The sequence below is a fragment of the Rana temporaria genome, chromosome 9 (assembly GCF_905171775.1).
Source record: "Rana temporaria chromosome 9, aRanTem1.1, whole genome shotgun sequence".
In the NCBI taxonomy this organism is placed as follows: Eukaryota; Metazoa; Chordata; class Amphibia; order Anura; family Ranidae; genus Rana; species Rana temporaria.
In genome coordinates this window covers 14,831,719-14,851,293 of record NC_053497.1, presented here as the reverse complement: position 1 = coordinate 14,851,293, position 19,575 = coordinate 14,831,719, and the positions used below count along the sequence as shown (strand labels likewise).

At 42.5% G+C, this 19,575-nt stretch overlaps 1 protein-coding gene across 2 annotated transcripts in view; it reads right to left on the bottom strand.

The window, feature by feature from the left end:
* LOC120913120 overlaps nt 1-19,575 on the bottom strand; it is a 71,435-nt gene that overhangs the window by 7,573 nt on the left and 44,287 nt on the right. Inside the window, exons 1-7 of one of the 2 annotated variants that reach the window (XM_040322837.1) lie at nt 19,019-19,183; nt 12,541-12,785; nt 9,975-11,411; nt 7,529-7,621; nt 4,982-5,086; nt 2,003-2,112; nt 1,145-1,336 (exon numbers count right to left, since the gene is read on the bottom strand). In XM_040322837.1, coding sequence (XP_040178771.1) covers nt 1,145-1,336; nt 2,003-2,112; nt 4,982-5,086; nt 7,529-7,621; nt 9,975-11,411; nt 12,541-12,688 — 2,085 coding nt within the window. In that variant the 5' untranslated portion in view covers nt 12,689-12,785; nt 19,019-19,183. Of the gene's footprint in view, nt 1-1,144; nt 1,337-2,002; nt 2,113-4,981; nt 5,087-7,528; nt 7,622-9,974; nt 11,412-12,540; nt 12,786-19,018; nt 19,184-19,575 lie in introns of those variants that run through there. The other variant, XM_040322839.1, reaches the window with a different exon arrangement.

Sequence of the window (19,575 nt, the reverse complement as noted above, 5' to 3'; positions counted from 1 at the left end):
CAACCCTACAGAACACCTCTGGGATTAGGTCTTCTCTTCCAACTTCAGTAACTGATCTCAACCCTACTGAACTCCTTTGGGGTCAGGTCTTAACTTTATCCTACTGAATACCTTTGTAATCAGATTTTCTCATCCAACCTTAGTACCTGACCTCAGCTCTACTGACCACCTTTGGGATCCATCAGCTTCAATCTTGTTCACATACTCCTTTGCACTCTTAAGCCTCGTATACATGATAGGTTAAACAGAGGACAACGGTCTGAAGGACCGTTGTCAAAGGTTAACCGATGAAGCTGACAGATGGTCCGTCACGCCTACACACCATAGCTTAAATGACCGATCGTGTCAGAACGCGGTGACGTAAAACACAAGGACGTGCTGAAAAAAAATGAAATTCAATGCTTCCAAGCATGCGTCGACTTGATTCGGAGCATGCGTGGGTTTTTAACCGATGGTCGTGCCTACTAACGATCAGTTTTGACCTATCGGTTACCAATCCATAGGTTAATTTTAAAGCAAGTTGGCTTTTTTTTAACCTATGGTTAAATAACCTATGGGGCCCACACACGATCGGTTTTGACCGATGAAAACGGTCCTTCAGACCGTTGTCCTCTGGTTAACCCATCGTGTCTACGAGGCTTTAGTGTTCCAAGAGTACTGTTACTGGCACTACAGATTACAAAGACATTTTAGACAATTGGTTGCTTCTAATCTTGTGGTAACATTTTGGTGACGCCCCTTTTCTATTCCAGCATGACTGTGCCCCTGTGTACAAAGCCAGCTCCATAAGGACATCGTTTGGACAGTTTGGTGTGGAGGAACTCAAGTGTCCTGCACAGAGCACTGACCTCAACCTTTGGGATAAATTTGAACGCTCAATATAAGCTAGGTCCAACATCAGTAACTGACCTCAACCCTACTGAACTTCTTTGGGATCAGGTCTTCTTATCCAACATCAGTACCTGACCTCAACCATACTGAACTCCTTTGGGATCAGGTCTTCTTATCCAACATCAGTACCTGAACTCATGATATCACACAGGCAAATCAACGTTGTCATCTACTCGTATGCGCTCTGCTTGATCATTTAGTTACTTCCACGAAATTAATTAATTAATGACGACAGTGAAAATGTTTTTCTTACTTTGATCGAGTAAATCCTACTGATGGCTTCCGGGTGTTTGCAAGAGGCCGCCAGCGCATAGACCGTGTCTGTTGGAATCCCACACACTCCTCCATCCTCTAATATATTCGCTATTGTTCTCAAACCACTTGTACGATGAGAATTTGGCAGGAGGCATGAACTGGAAGCTTCCTCCTTCTTCTCTGGTTCTTTCTGAAAGACAAAATTAGAGAAATTATTTACCTTAATTTCCATTTAGGTCATTTCTATTTTAAAAAAAGGGTAATTTTTGGGATTTTTCGTACTATTCTGGCATTTTTTATTTTAACTGTAAGTAATGGAGACAGGCTTTTTTTTTTTTTCAAAATGTATGGTCTTTTTTTCTTTTTTATAATAAAAATTTGAAAAACCCAGCAGATATTAAATACCACAAAAAGAAAGCTCCATCTGTCTCAAAAACATTATATAAAATTAAGTAATTGTCGGTGAAAGTATCACAGTACCGAAAACTGAAAAATGGCCTGTTAATGAAGGGGTATTACAGGCTGGCATACAAGTGGTTAACCTCTAGATTTTTTATTATTTTTTCACAAAGAGAAAAACAGACATTTTTAAAATATAATAAAAAATTTGAAGCAACTGTAAATAAATAATCAAATACAATACAAAAAGGAGGGGGAAAAGGAAATAAAAAAGTAGATTTTTTTCATTTTTAGTTAATATCACCTAAGTAGATCAATGCGCTACAATGCAAGGATTTTTTTTACCAACAGAGAAATCAGTAATTAGGTGGCAGAATCAATATTTGCCCAAATCACTTTGCTCATCCCTATTTCTAATTGAAAATTCATATTATTCTTTTTTTACATTTGACAATACCTTGAATGCCGCAGGTCCCATTGGAATGAGCTCTTTGTTGAACAAGCAGTTTGCCAGAGAAGCCAAAAAGCCATAAATGCAGATGATGCTAAATATGGCGAGCACGGTTACTAGAGAGATGGGAACATGAACAGGATCATGAATATAGAAGAGCCTACTGAAAGAAAGCCTTAGGCGACAGGCCTGATGTATATAGAGGCAATTTATTACAATGTATAGAAATAGCTAGAAATATAGCAGCTTTGCTTTATGCAAATACAGTATTACTGACAAGTAAAATAGTGTTTAATTATTTTAAATAGTTTTTAATAATTATTTAAAAATCTTTAAAAAAAAATGTTTTATTAGGACATGAATCAGATTTTTAGTATTTGCTATGCAGAGTTTTACCTGTGCTTTTTTTAATATTGTAATTGTTATTTTTTATAGTATCGTAATTGAAGTGTATCTTACAGCATTTTTTGCGATCTCCTGTACAGCAGAATTCAGGCTATAAGAGAGCAGGGCAGAACAAAGAGATCGTTCTACTGTTGCTCTTTTATTATCCAATCAGCAGGCTTCGTGGAGAGAGGACACTACTGTAAACTTTACTGTAAGTGATGTCGGCTGTGCCGCGTGTCAGAGCTGTGTAAAGCTCAGGGCCAGATGGACACGCGAAAAAGGATATTTACCATGTTAGCCAGGAATAAATACAAGTGCAGAAGGCACAAACATGTCTTTTTTTTTTTAACGACTAAAATATAGAAATAGGCCTTCTCTGGATGAACAGAAATACAAATAAAAAAAAATTATAAATCAGTTCTCCTGTCCTGCCAGACAGGACTGGGCTGTGTAGCAGAGCAGTGTAAATCTTATGCCGCGTACACACGATCGTTTTTCGGCATGTAAAAAACAACGTTTTAAAAAAAATGTAAAACGATCCTGTGTGGGCTTCACAGCATTTTTCGGGTTCTGAAAAACGACAAAAAAAAAGTTCAAACATTCTCCATTTTTTCACGACGTTTTAAACAATGTCGTTTGTAAAAAATGATCGTGTGTGGGCATTCACGTCGTGAAAAACCCGCGCATGCTCAGAAGCAAGTTATGAGACGGGAGCGCTCGTTCTGGTAAAACTACCGTTCGTAATGTAGTAAGCACATTCATCACGCTGTAACAGACAGAAAAGGGCGAATCGTCTTTTACTAACACTAAAGCAGCCCAAAGGGTGGCGCCATCGGAATGGAACTTCCCCTTTATAGTGCCGTCGTACGTGTTGTACGTCACCGCGCTTTGCTAGAGCATTTTTTTTTCACTATCGTGTGTGGGCAAGGCCGGCTTAATGATGAAGTTGAAAAAAAAAACATTTTTTTCTAGAGGCTGAAAAACATAGTTTTTTAACAACCCGAAAAATGATCATGTGTACGCGGCATTAGAATTGGTAGAAAGAAATTCAAATCCTTTGGCAAGTAAAACAGCACCATTATATGTATTTCCTCTCTATATTTAGCGCTTTGTCTGGAGTTCACTTTGGATAAGTTATAATGCTGTGCTGTTGCAGAAAGTTTTTGGCTTTAAAAGGGATAACTTTTTTTGGCTTAAATATTATATTATTAAATATGTGGTTTTCTGAACCATTTTTCAGAAATGTATAAAGGCTAGAGTGCTTGCATCCTTAAGCTTTGCCTTCTACATAACGTGACACGAAGAGGGTAGGCTTTAACACCCATGTGCCACAAGAACCTGTTAAAGGGGCGCTGGGGTGGGATGGGAAGGGGTAATGACCAGCATGGTCAACAATGGTCAATAATCAACAAAGATCAACAATGGTCAATGATCAACAATGGTCAACAATGGTCAATATTGGTCAATAATCAACAATGGTCAATGATCAACAATGGCCAACTCTGCTAATAAGGTATTATTGAAAAATGCTTTCAGGTTATCCAATGAAATAAAATAATGTAACAAGTCATTTGACATTTAAAAGAACCTAAACACGGTTAAAATAGTAAGCTATTCGAAGGATCATTGTTAAATGCAGTTGAGGGCCATCTTTCCAACAAATGATACTAATAGCCATACTACAAGAGTAGTCTGAAATGTTCAAGGCCCGACTTGGAAGGGTTGACCACACAGACATGAAACTTTATCACTGCACCAAGTCACTCTGCCAGAGGTTCAGCACTGAAATGGTACCTGCATGTTATATGTTTTTTATGCGCTCTTTGCAAACAGTTGGCACCCCCCATAGAAAATTGAGAAAGTGGAAGAAGAATCCTTAGAGTGATCCATCAGTGGGTAAAGTATTCTGGGATTATGAGAGTGTGAAGCAGCAGTACAGAAGACATTTGTCATCACTTTGGCTGCTGATGGAGCCTACTTCTTCCACTTTCTCAATTTTCAAGTTGACTGCGGGGGGTACCAACTATTTGCAAAGAGCACATGAAAACCATATAGGCCTAGATTCACATAGGGCGGCGCAAGTGTGGGCGGGCGTAGCGTATCGTATTTACGCTACGCCGCCGCAACTTAGAGAGGCAAGTGCTGTATTCACAAAGCACTTGCATCCTAAGTTACGGCGGTGTAGCGTAAATGTGCCGGCGTAAGCGCACCTAATTCAAATTGTGAAGAGGTGGGTGTGTTTTATGCTAATGAATCGTGACCCGAGGTGATTGGCGTTTTGAACGAACGGCGCATGCGCCATCCGTGGACGTATCCCAGTGCGCATGCGTCGGATAGAATGCCTAAGATACGTCGAACACTGCCTACGACGTGAAGGTAACTTGGAGATACGCCGTCGTAAGTCTTTGTGAATCTGGGCCATGGTGTGCATGTGCCATTTTTTAATGCTGAACCTCTGGAAGAGTGACTTGTGATAAAGTTTCATGTCTGTGTGGTCACTCCTTCTGTGTCGGGCCGTGAAATTTTCAGACTACCCTTGTATATCATATCCCTTCTATACAATAACCCGACATTCCATTACAAGTAATTAGCACCTACTTTCATACTGAAGAGGAAGCTTCTCCAACGTGTAGAGCAGAAAACTCACTATCACGGCCTCCATCATCACACTGACAAGTAGTAGGACAGTGTTGGCATGAGCGGCTAGATAAAAAAACAAACCCAAAAAAATCTTCATATTGATATCATGGAAACAGATTCTAGAAATAATCAATTGTCAAGTCAGAAATGGACATCTTGTAAAACTAGAAAGTCAAAGTTTTGGCTCTACTTATTATTAGGGATGAGAGATTTCAATGAAAATCATTTTGTCCACAATTTACCAATTTTGTTTTAATCAAACTAGCCTTTAATTTTTGCCATTTGAAGAATTTGACAAAAAAAAAAAATCACATGACTTTGTCTCCAATATCAGCACTGATCACATGGTTTTGTTCATAAACAAAGCCACACCAGTGACATTGTAAAGTTGTAGACAACAATTCTCATTAAAATAAACAAATTATTTTAAAGATTTAAAAAAACTGAGTTTAGTTTAATCATTTGTGTGCAAACAAAAGAACAGTTTTAAAACAAAAAAATCCCTTGCGCATGTTTGGGTATCCAGAGTGAAAATATATCACTATATACTGTATATCATAATATAATATAATACAACAACATCAACATACTCATCAAAAGTAGAGTAGATGCTTAAAGGACCTCCAAATGGAGGATGAGGAAGACATAAGAATAAAAAGTTGCTTTATTATGCCAATGTTTCGGAGAGTCACCTTTATGGTGGTCATGATGAAGGCAGGCTGTGACTCACTGAAGCGTTGGGGTAATAAAGCAAACTTATTATTTACGCCATTCTCCATTGCAAAATCCAAGAGTCTCCAAGAGACTGGTGACTCAAAGGACTTTCAACAGAGAATTCAAGAGATAATGGTATCTTATTAAGATAGAGATTTTCACAGGTTATCAAAATGCAGACAACGTTTTTACTTGACCCCAATTGGCTTTTATTCAGCAGCTCGGGTGAATGTCCACTTTGAGGGGATCACTGTTTTTGGGTTGAGCTGCCGAATACAGGATGTAATGAAACGTCCCACACTCCGCTTAAGTGCTTTCGCCATGTACGGCTCCTCTGTCTGAATATAGATATCAGATATTCCAACCGCTATCAACAACAAACAAGACGATACTCGTTTGATTGTTGAACATGAACTATTTATTAGAACAAGAATACAAGTCATATATACAGTTGAAGAGGAGGTTCCCCTCTCCTGCTCATATTACTCTAAGGCCTCATACACACAACCGTTTTCCTCGATAGAATCCATCAAGAAACTTGGTGGGAGAGCTTTTCTGCCGAGGAAAACAGTCGTGTGTATGTTTTTCATCGAGGAAACTGTCGAGGAACTCGACGAGGAAAAAAGAGAACAAGTTCTCCTTTTTCCTCGACGGGAGTCTCAATTTCCTCGTCGGGCTGGTTTTCAACGAGAAACCTGCGCATTCTCAGAATAAAGTATGAGACGGGAGCGCACCTTCGGTAAAAGTAGCGTTTGTAATGGAGATAACACATTTTTCACGCTGTAACAGACTGAAAAGTGCAAACCGTCTCTTACCAAACTTTTACTTAACACGCAGTAACATGAGATTAGCAAAAGCAGCCCCAAGGGTTGTGCGAGTGGAATCGAACTTCCCCTGCCATTGTATGTGTAGTACGTCACCGCGTTTGAGAACGAGGAGATTTTATCTTGACCGTGTGTACGCAAAGCAAGCTTGTCGAGTTCCTCGACAAGCCTAACAAGGAACTCGTCGAGCAAAACAATGTGTCTTTTCCGACGAGTGTAACCAGAAACCTAATTAACATGAGCTAATTAACTAATCCCTTAAAGCAGCTGATGTGACTCCGTGCCCTCCTGGGCATCGTGATTAATCAGGATTTCACTACAGGTCAGACTTGTTGTCACCGAGCTTCACACAGTAGATTATACATTATCATGAGTATAAACACAGGACACACACACAATAGCAGGAGCTCCAGTAGGAGTCGGCCCGTCTCCTACATTGTACAGAGGCCAATGTGATCAGCTCTCCCAATTAACATGTTGAGTTCAGAATCAAACAAACCAAGAATAGTCTTTACATATATCCTGGGAGATATTGTGGATAAATATCACTGTCCCATTTTAAGTAATCCAAGTAATATTTTCTCAGTCACCCTGTGCCAGAACATAAGAGGTGCATGGGGAGCTGAAACAATGGTTTCCCAACCTTTCCAAGGGATTTTGGGTTCCACGGGCCCTCCCGTCACACAGGCCAACTGTGCTTATGTATTGACTTTGCTCACATTTTGATAACCTGTGAAAATCTCTATCTCTGCCATTTTCTTTTGGATTCTCCGTTGAAAGTCCTTTGAGTTCCCACTCTTTGATTTTTCAAATGAGAATGAAGAGGACAATAAATGTGTTTTATTACACAAAGGCTCTCTTGGATTCTGAGTTGGAAGTCACTTGAGTGCCTGCTCTATCTTTCTCTTAGAAATATAATTTCTTTATTAAAGAAAAATAATTTGAACTAAGTTATTGTAATACTCACCAAAGGCAATCATGAAGAGGTTGACTACCAGAAAAGAAATCGCTCCTACTGTGAACCCAGCATCATTGTTTGAAGCAATTCCTAGCAGAGGACCTAGGAAAAAGTATATGATCTTTTAGACTTTATTAATTACAGAAAAAACAGGCAATGATTCATATTTATTATTTGGTGTATTTAATATTTTTGTGTGCTATTTAAAGAATAAATGTATTTCTGTGTGGTTATCCTTTAACTGACCCCCTCTAGCTTCCTCAGAACCTGCATAAAAGTCTAAGGCCTCGTACACACGACCGAGTTTCTCGGCAAAAAAGATATTTTTTTGCCGAGGAAACTGGTCGTGTGTACATTTTCGTTGAGGAAACTGTCGAGAAACTCGACGAGCCAAAAAGAGAGCATGTTCTCTATTTCCTTGACGGCAATGGAGAAAATTGGCTTGTCGAGTTCCTCGACAGCCTAACAAGGAACTCGACGAGCAAAACGATGTGTTTCGCCCGTCGAGTTCCTCGGTCGTGTGTACGAGGCTTCACACACAAACACACTTGTCCATGCTACTTCCAGATTTTAATTATATGGGCTTCTGGGAGTTGTAAAGTCAAGGTCAAGCAGCTTCTTGTTCTGGACAGGAATGGATAAAATCCAATTTGTTCCTATGGCAATCCACAAATAAAAGACTTGGTAGAGATAGCCTTTCCATAGGGTTGGGTGGAGATTTTTCCATTCTTGCACAGAAGATGAAGCCATCTGACTGGGAGACTTGGGAACAGTGCCTGAGCAGCTTTGTGAGCTGCACAGCAAAGATCTGGAAGGAGTGAGGACAGGTAAGCAGGGTTGCCATTATAAGTTGTGGGGTTCCATACAGCCTACCTGTCAGGGCTTCCCCCATACAGCCTGCATGACATATAGAAATGTAATGGTCAGAAGCCATTGCATACAAACGAGGAAAGCGCTGACAGCATTGGCCAAAATGACTCCATTGCTCACATAATAGTCCCCTCTCTGTCTCTGGCCCCTGCTGCTCAACTGATGGGGCCTGGGGAACTTTTATTTAAACCACTGGGAGCTACAAACTGTGGCATTACTGTGAATGCGCCCAATGGTGTTTAAAAAGTCCCTTCTCTGCCTCTGGACTCACTGTTGAACTAATTGGGCCCAGGTACTTGATTTGATCCAAAGTGCATGAAGACTGAAAATAATGGAGATGGACCCAATTTTGCTTTTAAATGTCCTTATTTCTTCTAAGAAATCCTCACTTCCTGTTCTTCTGTCTGTAACTCCACACAGTAATGTGAGGCTTTCTCCCTGGTGTGGAGTGTTGTGCTCACCCCCTCCCTTGGACTACAGGAGAGTCAAGATGCCCACTAACACACAGCTCCTATATCTGCAAAGAAGAGAGCGTCCTGACACTCCTGTAGTCCAAGGGAGGGGGCGAGAACATCACTCCACCAGGGAGAAAGCCTCGCATTACTGTGTGGAGTTACAGACAGAAAAACAGGAAGTGAGGATTTCTCAGAAGAAATAAGGACATTTAAAAGCAAAATGGAAGGATGAGGTAAGTGAAGGAGGACTGCACTAAGGTAAAGGAAGCTATTAAGGGAAAAAAAATTGTACCTTTACAACCCCTTTAAGGTATATCTGTACTAAAGAACATGTACAGTACTCTTCAATAAGCACATATAGCTAGATTCAGAAAGAGTTAGGCCGGCGTATCAGTAGATACGCGACCTAACTCTGAATCTGCGCCATCGTAAGTTTAAGTGTATTCTCAAACTGAGATACACTTAAACCTAGCTAAGATACGACAGCCTGAGCCGTCGTATCTTAGGGTGCAATATTTAGGCTGGCCGCTAGGTGGCGCTTCCATTGAGTTCGGCGTAAAATATGTAAATAACTACATACGCCTATTCACGAACGTACGTGCGCCCGTCGCAGTAAAGATACGCCGTTTACGTAAGTCATTTTCAGGCGTAAAGTTATTCAAATAGCTGGACTAGTCAATGTTAAGTATGGCCGTCGTTCCCGCGTCAAAATTTGAAAATTTTACGGCGTTTGCGTAAGTCGTCCGTGAATGGGGCTGGACGTAATTTACGTCTACGTCAAAACCAATACGTCCTTGCGGCGTACTTTGGAGCAATGCACACTGGGATATGTACACGGACAGCGCATGCACCGTTCGTAAAAAACTTCAATCACGTCAGGTCACGAGTAATTAACATAAAACACGCCCCCCAACCTCATTTGAATTAGGCGCGCTTACACCAGCCACATTTATGCTACGCCGCCGTAAGTTAGGAGGCAAGTACTTTGTGAATACAGTACTTGCCTATCTAACTTACGGCGGCGTAGTGTAAATACGATACGCTACGCCGCCGCAAGGATGCGCGCCCCTACCGGAATCCAGCCAATAGTAATGCTTTGTTTGTATCTAAAAATGTGGTCTATTTCATACCTGCAAACCGTAGCCACACCCAGGTTGCCCAGACAGCAGAATAACAAAATGGAAGAACGGAGCCAAATCTTCGACCCCCTTGGACGTCGATTCTGCAAATGTATAGTTGTATAATAGCACCAGGTATAAGGACCCAGGGAATTGATAAATGCGCTTGGATTGAGTAGTTTAAAGAACTCTGGATAGCAGCGAGGGCGGCTAAACCATTACATATGTAGAAGAGAGGGTCCGAAGAGAGAGAGCTGATATTTTCCTTGACCGCTAGCTCCTGTCCCGGCTTCGTTAGACACCGCCTGCCCCATAGCAGCACTTTTTGGAGCGTGGCACTTGATATCACTATGTTTCCAATGGGTATCAGAACTTTTTCCGCGATGGAATTCACAAGGCTGGCAAAGGTTGTGTAAAGGGAGACCACGGTAAACAAACTGCAAGTCACTCCGAAGAATATATAGTAAGCTTGGCTCGGGATTTGCTGGATGGTGGACACAGTTATGAGAGCGAATGCAACATTATGCGCAACTTCAAGGGTGTCCTTATTTAGGGATAAAAAGCAGAACACGCAAGCTGAGGCCAGGAAGAACCAGTCACCAACCATGAGCTGTCTGCTCTCTGAGACCTTTGTAGAGGTGAGGACAACCGTGGCGGTAAACTCTTCCCACGACTTGACCAGCCAGAAGATAGAGTGGAAGGCAAACTTTGTGGCATTGTAGACGTCGTCCCTCAGATAACTGTAGTAACTGGAAAGCAGCTGAGACAGGACATTGATGCTGATCCAGATGGCACCTACGTAAAAAGTCTTCATATAACCGAAGCAGTAGAACGCCATGATGAAAGGACAGACGGTGTCGCAGAGGTTGCCCAGGGCCATTGGCTCCGCATACTTTGTATTTTTCTTTTTCTCTTCTCCTGCAGTCTTAGAAGTTTTCCGGTTGGCAGATCCAAGAAGTAGGACGTTAAAGAGGGCATTGCCGAAGCCCGGAAGCACATATCTCTGGGTGATGCCTTTGAGCAGTAGGGCGGCAGCTCCATAAAGTCCGAACAACACTATGATAAGTTCAAGCACACCAGAGACCACCAAGGCCCACCGGCCGAACAAGCCCACCGCCTCGAAAATGAGCGTTAGCGTGAGCGCCCCAAACACAAAAGGCATGATGTAGTTGACTGTTGCTGAGCAGAAAGCCAGAATAAATGCAATTATGATGTACGAGACGAGCCCAGCCACTGCACTCTCTTGCACTGGGATCGGGGGAAAGGTTGGCACTACGGAACTGTTCTGGGTGTTTGATTCTGTACCAACAATGATACGAGTAGCACCATAGCTGCTCCACAATGCAGAGAAGGCTATGAAGGCTGTGCCACCTAGATGGTCATACTTTCTGAAAGACAGGAATCCGGCAATGAGCTGGGTGATACCGCCAATCAATATCAGATGGACACCTATAAAAGATGAGAAATATCAATAATTGTACCGCTTCTTTATTACAGAAAAATACACTACATTACCAAAAGTATTGGGACGCCCTACCCCTAATTCCAGTGAAGGGAGCCCTTAAAGCGGTGTTTCACCCTAAAAACGAATTTCTAGCATGCCATCAAGCATACTAGCGCGATCTACAGTACACCTTTTTTTTATTTTTAGGTGCCGTATTCACTATTTACTGCCGTAATGAAGTTTCAGACTCCCTCCCTGAATGGGCGTTCCTATGCACAGGGAAGATGATTGACGGCCGGCTATGGCGCGTCACGCTCCCCGAAGATAGCCGAAATAGGACTTGCCTCTTCACGGCGCTATACGACGCCTGCGCACAGACATCGGAGCTGACTGCACAGGCGCCGTGAAGAGGCAAGTCCTATTTCGGCTATCTTCGGGGAGCGTGACGCGCCATAGCCGGCCGTCAATCATCTTCCCTGTGCATAGGAACGCCCATTCCCCGTGGGGAGTCTGAAACTTCATTACGGCAGTAAACAGTGAGTACGGCGCCTAAAAATAAAAGAAAGGTGTACTGTAGATTGCGCTAGTATGCTTGATTGCATGCTAGAAAAAAAAAATGTTTATTTAGGGTGAACCCCCGCTTTAAGGCATCAACATATCAAGACATTTTGGACAATTTCATGCTCCTAACTTCGTGGGAACAGTTTGCGGATGGCCCTTTCCTGTTCCAACATGACTGCGCACTATTGAACAAAGCAAGGTCCATAAAGACATTGATGAGCGAGTTTGCAGTGGAGGAACTTGACTGGCCTGCACAGAGTCCTGACCTCAAACCGAGAGAACACCTTTGGGATGAAATAGAGCCAGGCCATCTCATTCACATCGGTGCCTGACCTCGCAAATACGCTTCAGGAAGAATGGTCAAACATTCCCATAGACACCCTCCTAAACCTTGTGGACGGCCTTCCCAGAAGAGTTGAAGCTGTTCTAGCTGCAAAGGGCGGGGCCAACTCAATATTGAACCCTACGGACTAAGACTGGGATGCCATTAAATTTCATGTGCGTGTAAGGGCAGGCGTCCCAATACTTTTGATAATAGTGTATATGGGCAAACTGCCATGACCTTATATTTACCTGCAAGGATATTTTCCACTCCGCCAATGGCAACTGAGGTGTTGAAGAGAGAAAAGTTTTGCATACAAACGAGGAAAGCACTGACAGCATTGGCAAGTAGTCCCAGCACCGCCGGCTCGCTGTAGAACACAGCAGGAAACCCGTCCATTATGGAGACCTCACAAAAAGGACGAGAACTGTAATGTCCAGCCCAAAATATATATTTATTCAGAGTTGCTTCTACACCAAATACTGTATTGGGGTTCCTGAAAAGAGATTAGATGTCATTATCATTAGTTTTACCACTCAGGTCTTTGACCGTTCTCATATATTCAGGCTATGGTATACAGCTACCCCTTCACACTCCCCCCCCCCAACAGTAGTGTCCTCTGCCCCCTTTCATATCATCCCTCACAGTGGTGCCCTCTGCCCCTTTACATCACCACCCCATAGGTGCCCTCTGCCTTTCTTCACAGCTGCGTCTTCTGCCCCCCACAGTGGTGTCCCCTGTTTCTGCCTTCATATCACAGCCCCCAGTAGCTGTTCCCCACTTTACATTACAGCCTCTTCAGCTCTGCTCCCCCATTTTACATTCCACCCCCTGCAGCTTTTCCCAACCACTTCTCATCACAGACCCCACAGCTCTGCCCCTTCGCTCTCTTACCTTTACTCAGGTGTACAGCAGAGCAGAGAGCTGGAGTCAGAACAGTTTTGGATGAAGGGCAGAAGCGTGAGCTGCCAAAAAGAACTTTTCCGATTAACAAATTAATGATTGGTTGCTAGGACCACCTTGCATCCCAGCAACCAATCACGGGCTGGATGACTTGAAACGTTAACGGCAGCAGCTCTTGCTCTCTGTCCAGAATAGTTCTGCCTCCAGCTCTCTGCTGTGCTGTGATAATGACAGTGGCCATGGGTGTAGCATTAGGGGTTGAAGGGGTCACAATTGCAATCCCACCCCTAGCTCCAGGGGCCTCTGCAGCCTCCCTGTCATATTATAATATCCTCCACAAAGTCCAGCTCCGATCTGCCCAAGGGTCCCACAGCCACGCTCCAGTACTGGGCTTCCACTTTGCCTTCCACGGTCCACAGCACCCCTCCGTTCTCATTGGCTGGGGACAAGCTGTGAGCCATTTACTGAATGGAGAGGAGCACAGGATGAGAACAGCCCAGGGGCCAGGCCAACTTTTGCATCGGGGCCCACAAGCTTCAAGCTAGATAGTGTTAAAAATTATAAAAGAATACTGCGCTGTGCCTAATGAAAATAAAAATAAAATAAGCAGCAGCTCAAATGTGAGATATATACACACGAATACATGCAAACTGTAAAACGGAGCTGCGCTAAAGAAAAATATAATTAAGTGATCCAAGCGCACAAAAATAATTGCAGTCTATGCGACACTGAAAATGTGGAAAAAAATAACTAAATTAAACAATTCTCAAGAAATCATAAAGGGAGTAATCCAAATGTCCCATAGATAGAGGAAAGATAGAACACATTTGGGATGAATTAGAGCGGAGACTGCAAGCCAGGCCTTCTTGTCCCCAAGACAATGTCATTCTGTGACGAAACGTGCGTCGGGAGGTTGGCATGCTGACGTCATCGCGGTGCTTCTTACGAGCAGACGGGTGTCAGTAGCCTGATGAAAGGGGAAGCTGCAGCCCTCAAAGTGCATTAGCTTTGTAAACAATCTGTCATTGGAATAAATCTGTATCTGGACCTCAATATTTCATAGCTTGGTGCAACAAAAGACACGTATTCTATTCGTAAAAAAAGTGTAAAAGTATTCTTTTAGTTTTGTATGGTTAAGGCCTCATGTACCCCGCTGCTGCCAAACGGACGTTCAGAGGCAGTTGAACACTTTTTTTCAACTGCCCCTGAATTCATTCAATGTTATCTTTTGTGTACATGTACACAGGTTAGTTTACTGTCGTTTTTAGGCAGTTGCGTTTATAGGCCTTTTTTTGAAAATTTGTTCAGACGCCAAAGTTTCCGACATTTCAGACGCCAAAGGCTTCTAAACGCGGTAAACCGCATTTTGTTTATGCCCATTTAAATATATATATTGTTTAAACGATACACAGATGGTTATCGGGCATCGGCTACAAACGTAGCCAGAGAAAGGCTAAAGGCCGTTGAAAAACTTCAGCTGTTCAGAATGAGGCAATTAAAGGCCTCTATAAGAAGTCCAGAGGGTTACCACTAATTGCTGCATAACTCCTAAGGCTGTGTGAGTAGGAGAGCAGTGCCAGAAGGTCTTCTGTGAAGGTGAGGAGAGGATTGATTTTTCTGTGTGATAAAAATCAAAAGACTATTGTTTTGTGCTGACCAGCACTGTCTACCCAGCAGTAGGCTGTGTTAGACTTCATAGATAGGTTCCGTGTGGAAGGTAGACGCCCAGAGTGGCTAGGATTTATTTTATGTTTTTATGTTTGATTTTGTTTATGCTGTTTGGATGCTTGCACTTGTTTTCCAGCAAGATGGAAAAATAAACCAGAAACTTTGTTTTCAAGCATCTGACTGCCAGTCTGTAGAAATTCAGTGTGTGGTGAACCCATCCAAGGGGGTCACACACCCCGCTACTGAGCTAACCCCTCACTATATATATATATATATATATATATATATATATATATATATATATATATATATATATATATATATATATATATATATATATATATATATACACACATATATACACATATATATATATATATATATATATATATATATATATATTTTGAAACGCTTATAAACGCCGACGCGGCATGTAAATGTGGCAAAACTGACGTTTTAAACGTGGGTTACTATCTGTCAAGTTAATTCGTTCAGGAGAGGTTGTAAAAACGTCCCGTGTACATGGAGCTTAAGGCTCCAGTTGGGTTTTTTTCTTTCCTTTCACAGTCTTGTGTTTCATTAGGGAGAATTCCCTTCACCTTTCTTGTCAAAGACATAACAGGAAGTACGATGGAATCTCTTCAAAGCAAGGGAGAAATCTCTTCTTAGATTCTTCTTTTTTCAAAAGAACAGGTGACTGCTTTGGAAGATTTACCCTCGGGTCTTGAATTTTTTTTATCGTTTTCCGTAATAGTGACACCAGGATAAATAGAGAGGAACCTCCCCAGCTACAGGTGGGGTTTTCCCAAAACCCTGCAGTTAGCGTACACAAAGAGGCAGGAATGCTTGTGACATCATTGACCGGATATGGGCGCATGGCCATATATGTAGGTAGATTCAGTAAGAGTTAGGCCGACTTATCAGTATTATCAGTAGATAAGCCGGCCTAACTCAGAATCTACGCGGACGTATGTTTAAGCGTATGCTCAAACAGAGATACGCTTAAACATATCTAAGATAGGACGGCTTGCGCCGTCCTATCTTAGATTGCAATTTTTCGGATGGACGCTAGGTGGCGCTTCCATTGCGGTCGGCGTAGATTATGTAAATGAGTTTGTACGCCGATTCACGAACATACGCCCGGCCGCCGCAGTCGATTTACGCCGTTTCCGTAAGGCCTTAGGAGGCCTAAAGTTATTCCACCTATTAGGTGGAATAACAATGTTAAAGTACGGTCGCCGTTCCCGCCGCAAGATTTGAAATTTTAACGTCGTTTGCGAAAGTCGTCCGCGAATCGGGATTTACGTCATTTACGTCCACGTCGAAATCAATAGGCCCGTGCGGCGTACGTAACCGCAATTCACACTGGGAAATGTAGTCGCCCGGCGCATGCGCAGTGACAAAAAACGTCAAAAACGTGAGGTCAAGCCTCATTACCATTAAACACACCCCCCCCCCAACCCATTTGAATTAGCTGCCCTTATGCCCGCCGCATTTACACTACGCCGCCCTAAGTAAGGAGGCAAGTACTTTGTGAATCATGTACTTGCCTCTCTTACTTAAGGCGGCGTAGTGTAAACACGCTAGGCTACGCCGACCTAGTTTTGCGCGCCCCTACCTGAATCTACCCAATGGTCAATGGCCTTGCATGGCTATATTAGGTCAATGTCAAAGACCTCCCATGGCCATTTTGGGTCAATGTAATTGATGGCAATGAAAGCTAATTTCTGGGTTCGGAGTAAACCAAAGCCATCCCTACTACCCCCACTATTACAGACATTTTACAAAGCAATGCTCCCTCATTTTTGCTCCCTATTTAAAAATTACTTGTGCCACAGCAAAATCTATTATAAAAGGTCAAAGGACTTAAAACCTAAAATAAGAAGAGGGCTGGACCACACAAAAGTAAGATCTGGTGAAACGAACAAACCAAATAACTGCTAAAAAACAGTCTAAAGAATATTCCTCCTTCACTGATCTGAGCAAGCACCTAGGCAAGGAAAATATGAACTACTGTCTATAGGGGCTCTAAGGTAGGGTGACCAGACATCCCCGGTTTCAGGGGACACGGTCCCCGGACCAAGTCTGTCCCCAGTTTTGTCCCCGGATTGGATTTTAACAGGGGCTGGGGAAATTTCAGACAGTTGGTGCACAATAAAAAAAAAAAAAATCTGAATTACACCCCCCCGCTACGCCGCTCCAACTAGCTATTTATTTCCATAATCTGTGCCCCTGTCTGATGACCATGTGCTGGTTGGAGCGGAGGGAATATTTCTTAAATTTCAGGCGCATGTCCATTCATCTCCACTCGCATGTCCTTCTACCTTGGCTCAAGTCCTGGCCAGCCGCCTGCCTGCTTATCTCCTTGCCTTCCCTGGCGGAGTGATTTTCCTCCGCTTCCCACCCAGTAGTAGCCAGGGCACGGAGAGTGATGCCGCGTACACACAAACATTTTTCAGCATTAAAAAAAACTTCATTTTTCAGCATGTCGAAAAAACTACGTTTTCCCAACTTCATCATTAAAACGACATTGCCCAAACACCATCGTTTTTAAAAATTATCTAGCAAAGCGCGGTGACGTACGACGGCACTATAAAGGGGAAGTTCCATTCGCCTTTGGGCTGCTTTAGCTGATTCCGTGTTAGTAAAAGACGATTCGCGCTTTTCTGTCTGTTACAGCGTGATGAATGTGCTTACTCCATTACGAACGGTAGTTTTACCAGAACGAGCGCTCCTGTCTCATAGCTTGCTTCTGAGCATGCGCGGGTTTTTTTTACGTCGTTTTAGCCCACACACGATCATTTTTTACAACCCGAAAATTCGACATCGTTTAAAACAACGTTAAAAAATGCAGCATATTCAAAAAAAAATGTATTCGTTTTTCAGAACCTGAAAAATGATGTGAAGCCCGCACACGATCATTTTAACCACTTAAGCCCCGGACCAATATGCAGCCTAAAGACCCAAGGTGTTTTTACAGTTCGGGACTGCGTCGCTTTAACAGACAATTGCGCGGTCGTGCGACGTGGCTCCCAAACAAAATTGGCGTCCTTTTTTCCCCACAAATAGAGCTTTCTTTTGGTGGTATTTGATCACATCTGCGGTTTTTAGTTTTTGCGCTATAAACAAAAATAGAGCGACAATTTTGAAAAAAAAGCAATATTTTTTACTTTTTGCTGTAATAAATATCCCCCAAAAACATATATAAAAACATTTTTTTTCCTCAGTTTAGGCCGATACGTATTCTTCTACCTATTTTTAGTAAAAAAAATCGCAATAAGCGTTTATCGATTGGTTTGCGCAAAATTTATAGTGTTTACAAAATAGGGGATAGTTTTATTGCATTTTTATTTTTTATTTTTTTTTTACTACTAATGGCGGCGATCAGCAATTTTTTTCGTGACTGCGACATTATGGCGGACACTTCGGACAATTTTGACACATTTTTGGGACCATTGTCATTTTCAAAGCAAAAAAATGCATTTAAATTGCATTCTTTATTGTGAAAATGACAGTTGCAGTTTGGGAGTTAACCACAGGTGGCGCTGTAGGAGTTAGGGTGCACCTAGTATGTGTTTACAACTGTTTGGGGGTGTGGCTGTAGGAATGACGTCATCGATCGTGTCTTCCCTATAAAGGGAATGACGCGATCGATGCGCCGCCATAGTGAAGGACGGGGAAGCCGTGTTTACACACGGCTCTCCTCGTTCTTCAGCTCCGGGGAGCGATCGCGACGGAGCGGCTATAAACAAATAGCCGCGCCGTGGTCCCGGATCGCTCCCCGAGCGGACCCGACCTCCGCATGTAGCGGGGGGGGTCCCGATCGGACCCCCCACCCGCTAATAGGCGAGGACGTACGTGTACGCCCATGTGCCTGTACGTGCCATATTGTGGACGTATATGTACATGCGGGGTCAGGAAGTGGTTAAATGACGTTTTTTGAAAAACAACGTTTTTTTTCACGCCGAAAAATGATCGTGTGTACGCGGCATTAGACTTGGCAGGATGTTGAGATAAATAAGTATATTATTATCTCTGTTTTGCGAGAGAATAAAATAAGATATAAAATAAAATGAAAAAAATAGGAATCTATGCCAAGACTCTGAAGGTTGAACTCAACTCAACTAAGATAATAAGTTTCAATAATAAGAGACGTACCTGCTTGGAAGAAGCTGCTCTGTGCTCTGAGATGACAGCTCTGCTGTTCTGTGCTCTGAGATGACAGAGTGCCTGCAGGTGACAGCTTTATAGCAAGTGATACCTCCCAGGGCGGGAACCTTTTTTATCTATACTGTCAAGAATTTCCATTGTGTTTCACAATGTTAACCAGGTAGATTTTAGTAGACTTCTTTCCTCATTCTTCTGCACTGTTGTGAATAATGACATCACCACGATTTAATACCAAAACTGCATTTGTCCCTGTTTGATTGTCATTGTTCCATAAAAAGATCTTATAAAAAGTCTGTTGAGATGTCACAACTAGAATGAATTAGTCCTCAAGTTTCAGACTTGTTTATGGGCATTGGCTATCTAGGAACATCAGCCGAGCTGGCCAAACGGGTTTTATCTTTTTTATTATAATATTTATTTTTATATATAGCGGGGACCAGGGATCGGGGACCGGGAAAACTGTCAGTATTTTTTTTCCTCTCATTGTCCTATTGGGGAATTCCCCTTCAATTTCTACCCTAATGACACAAAAAGAAGTCAAGAAA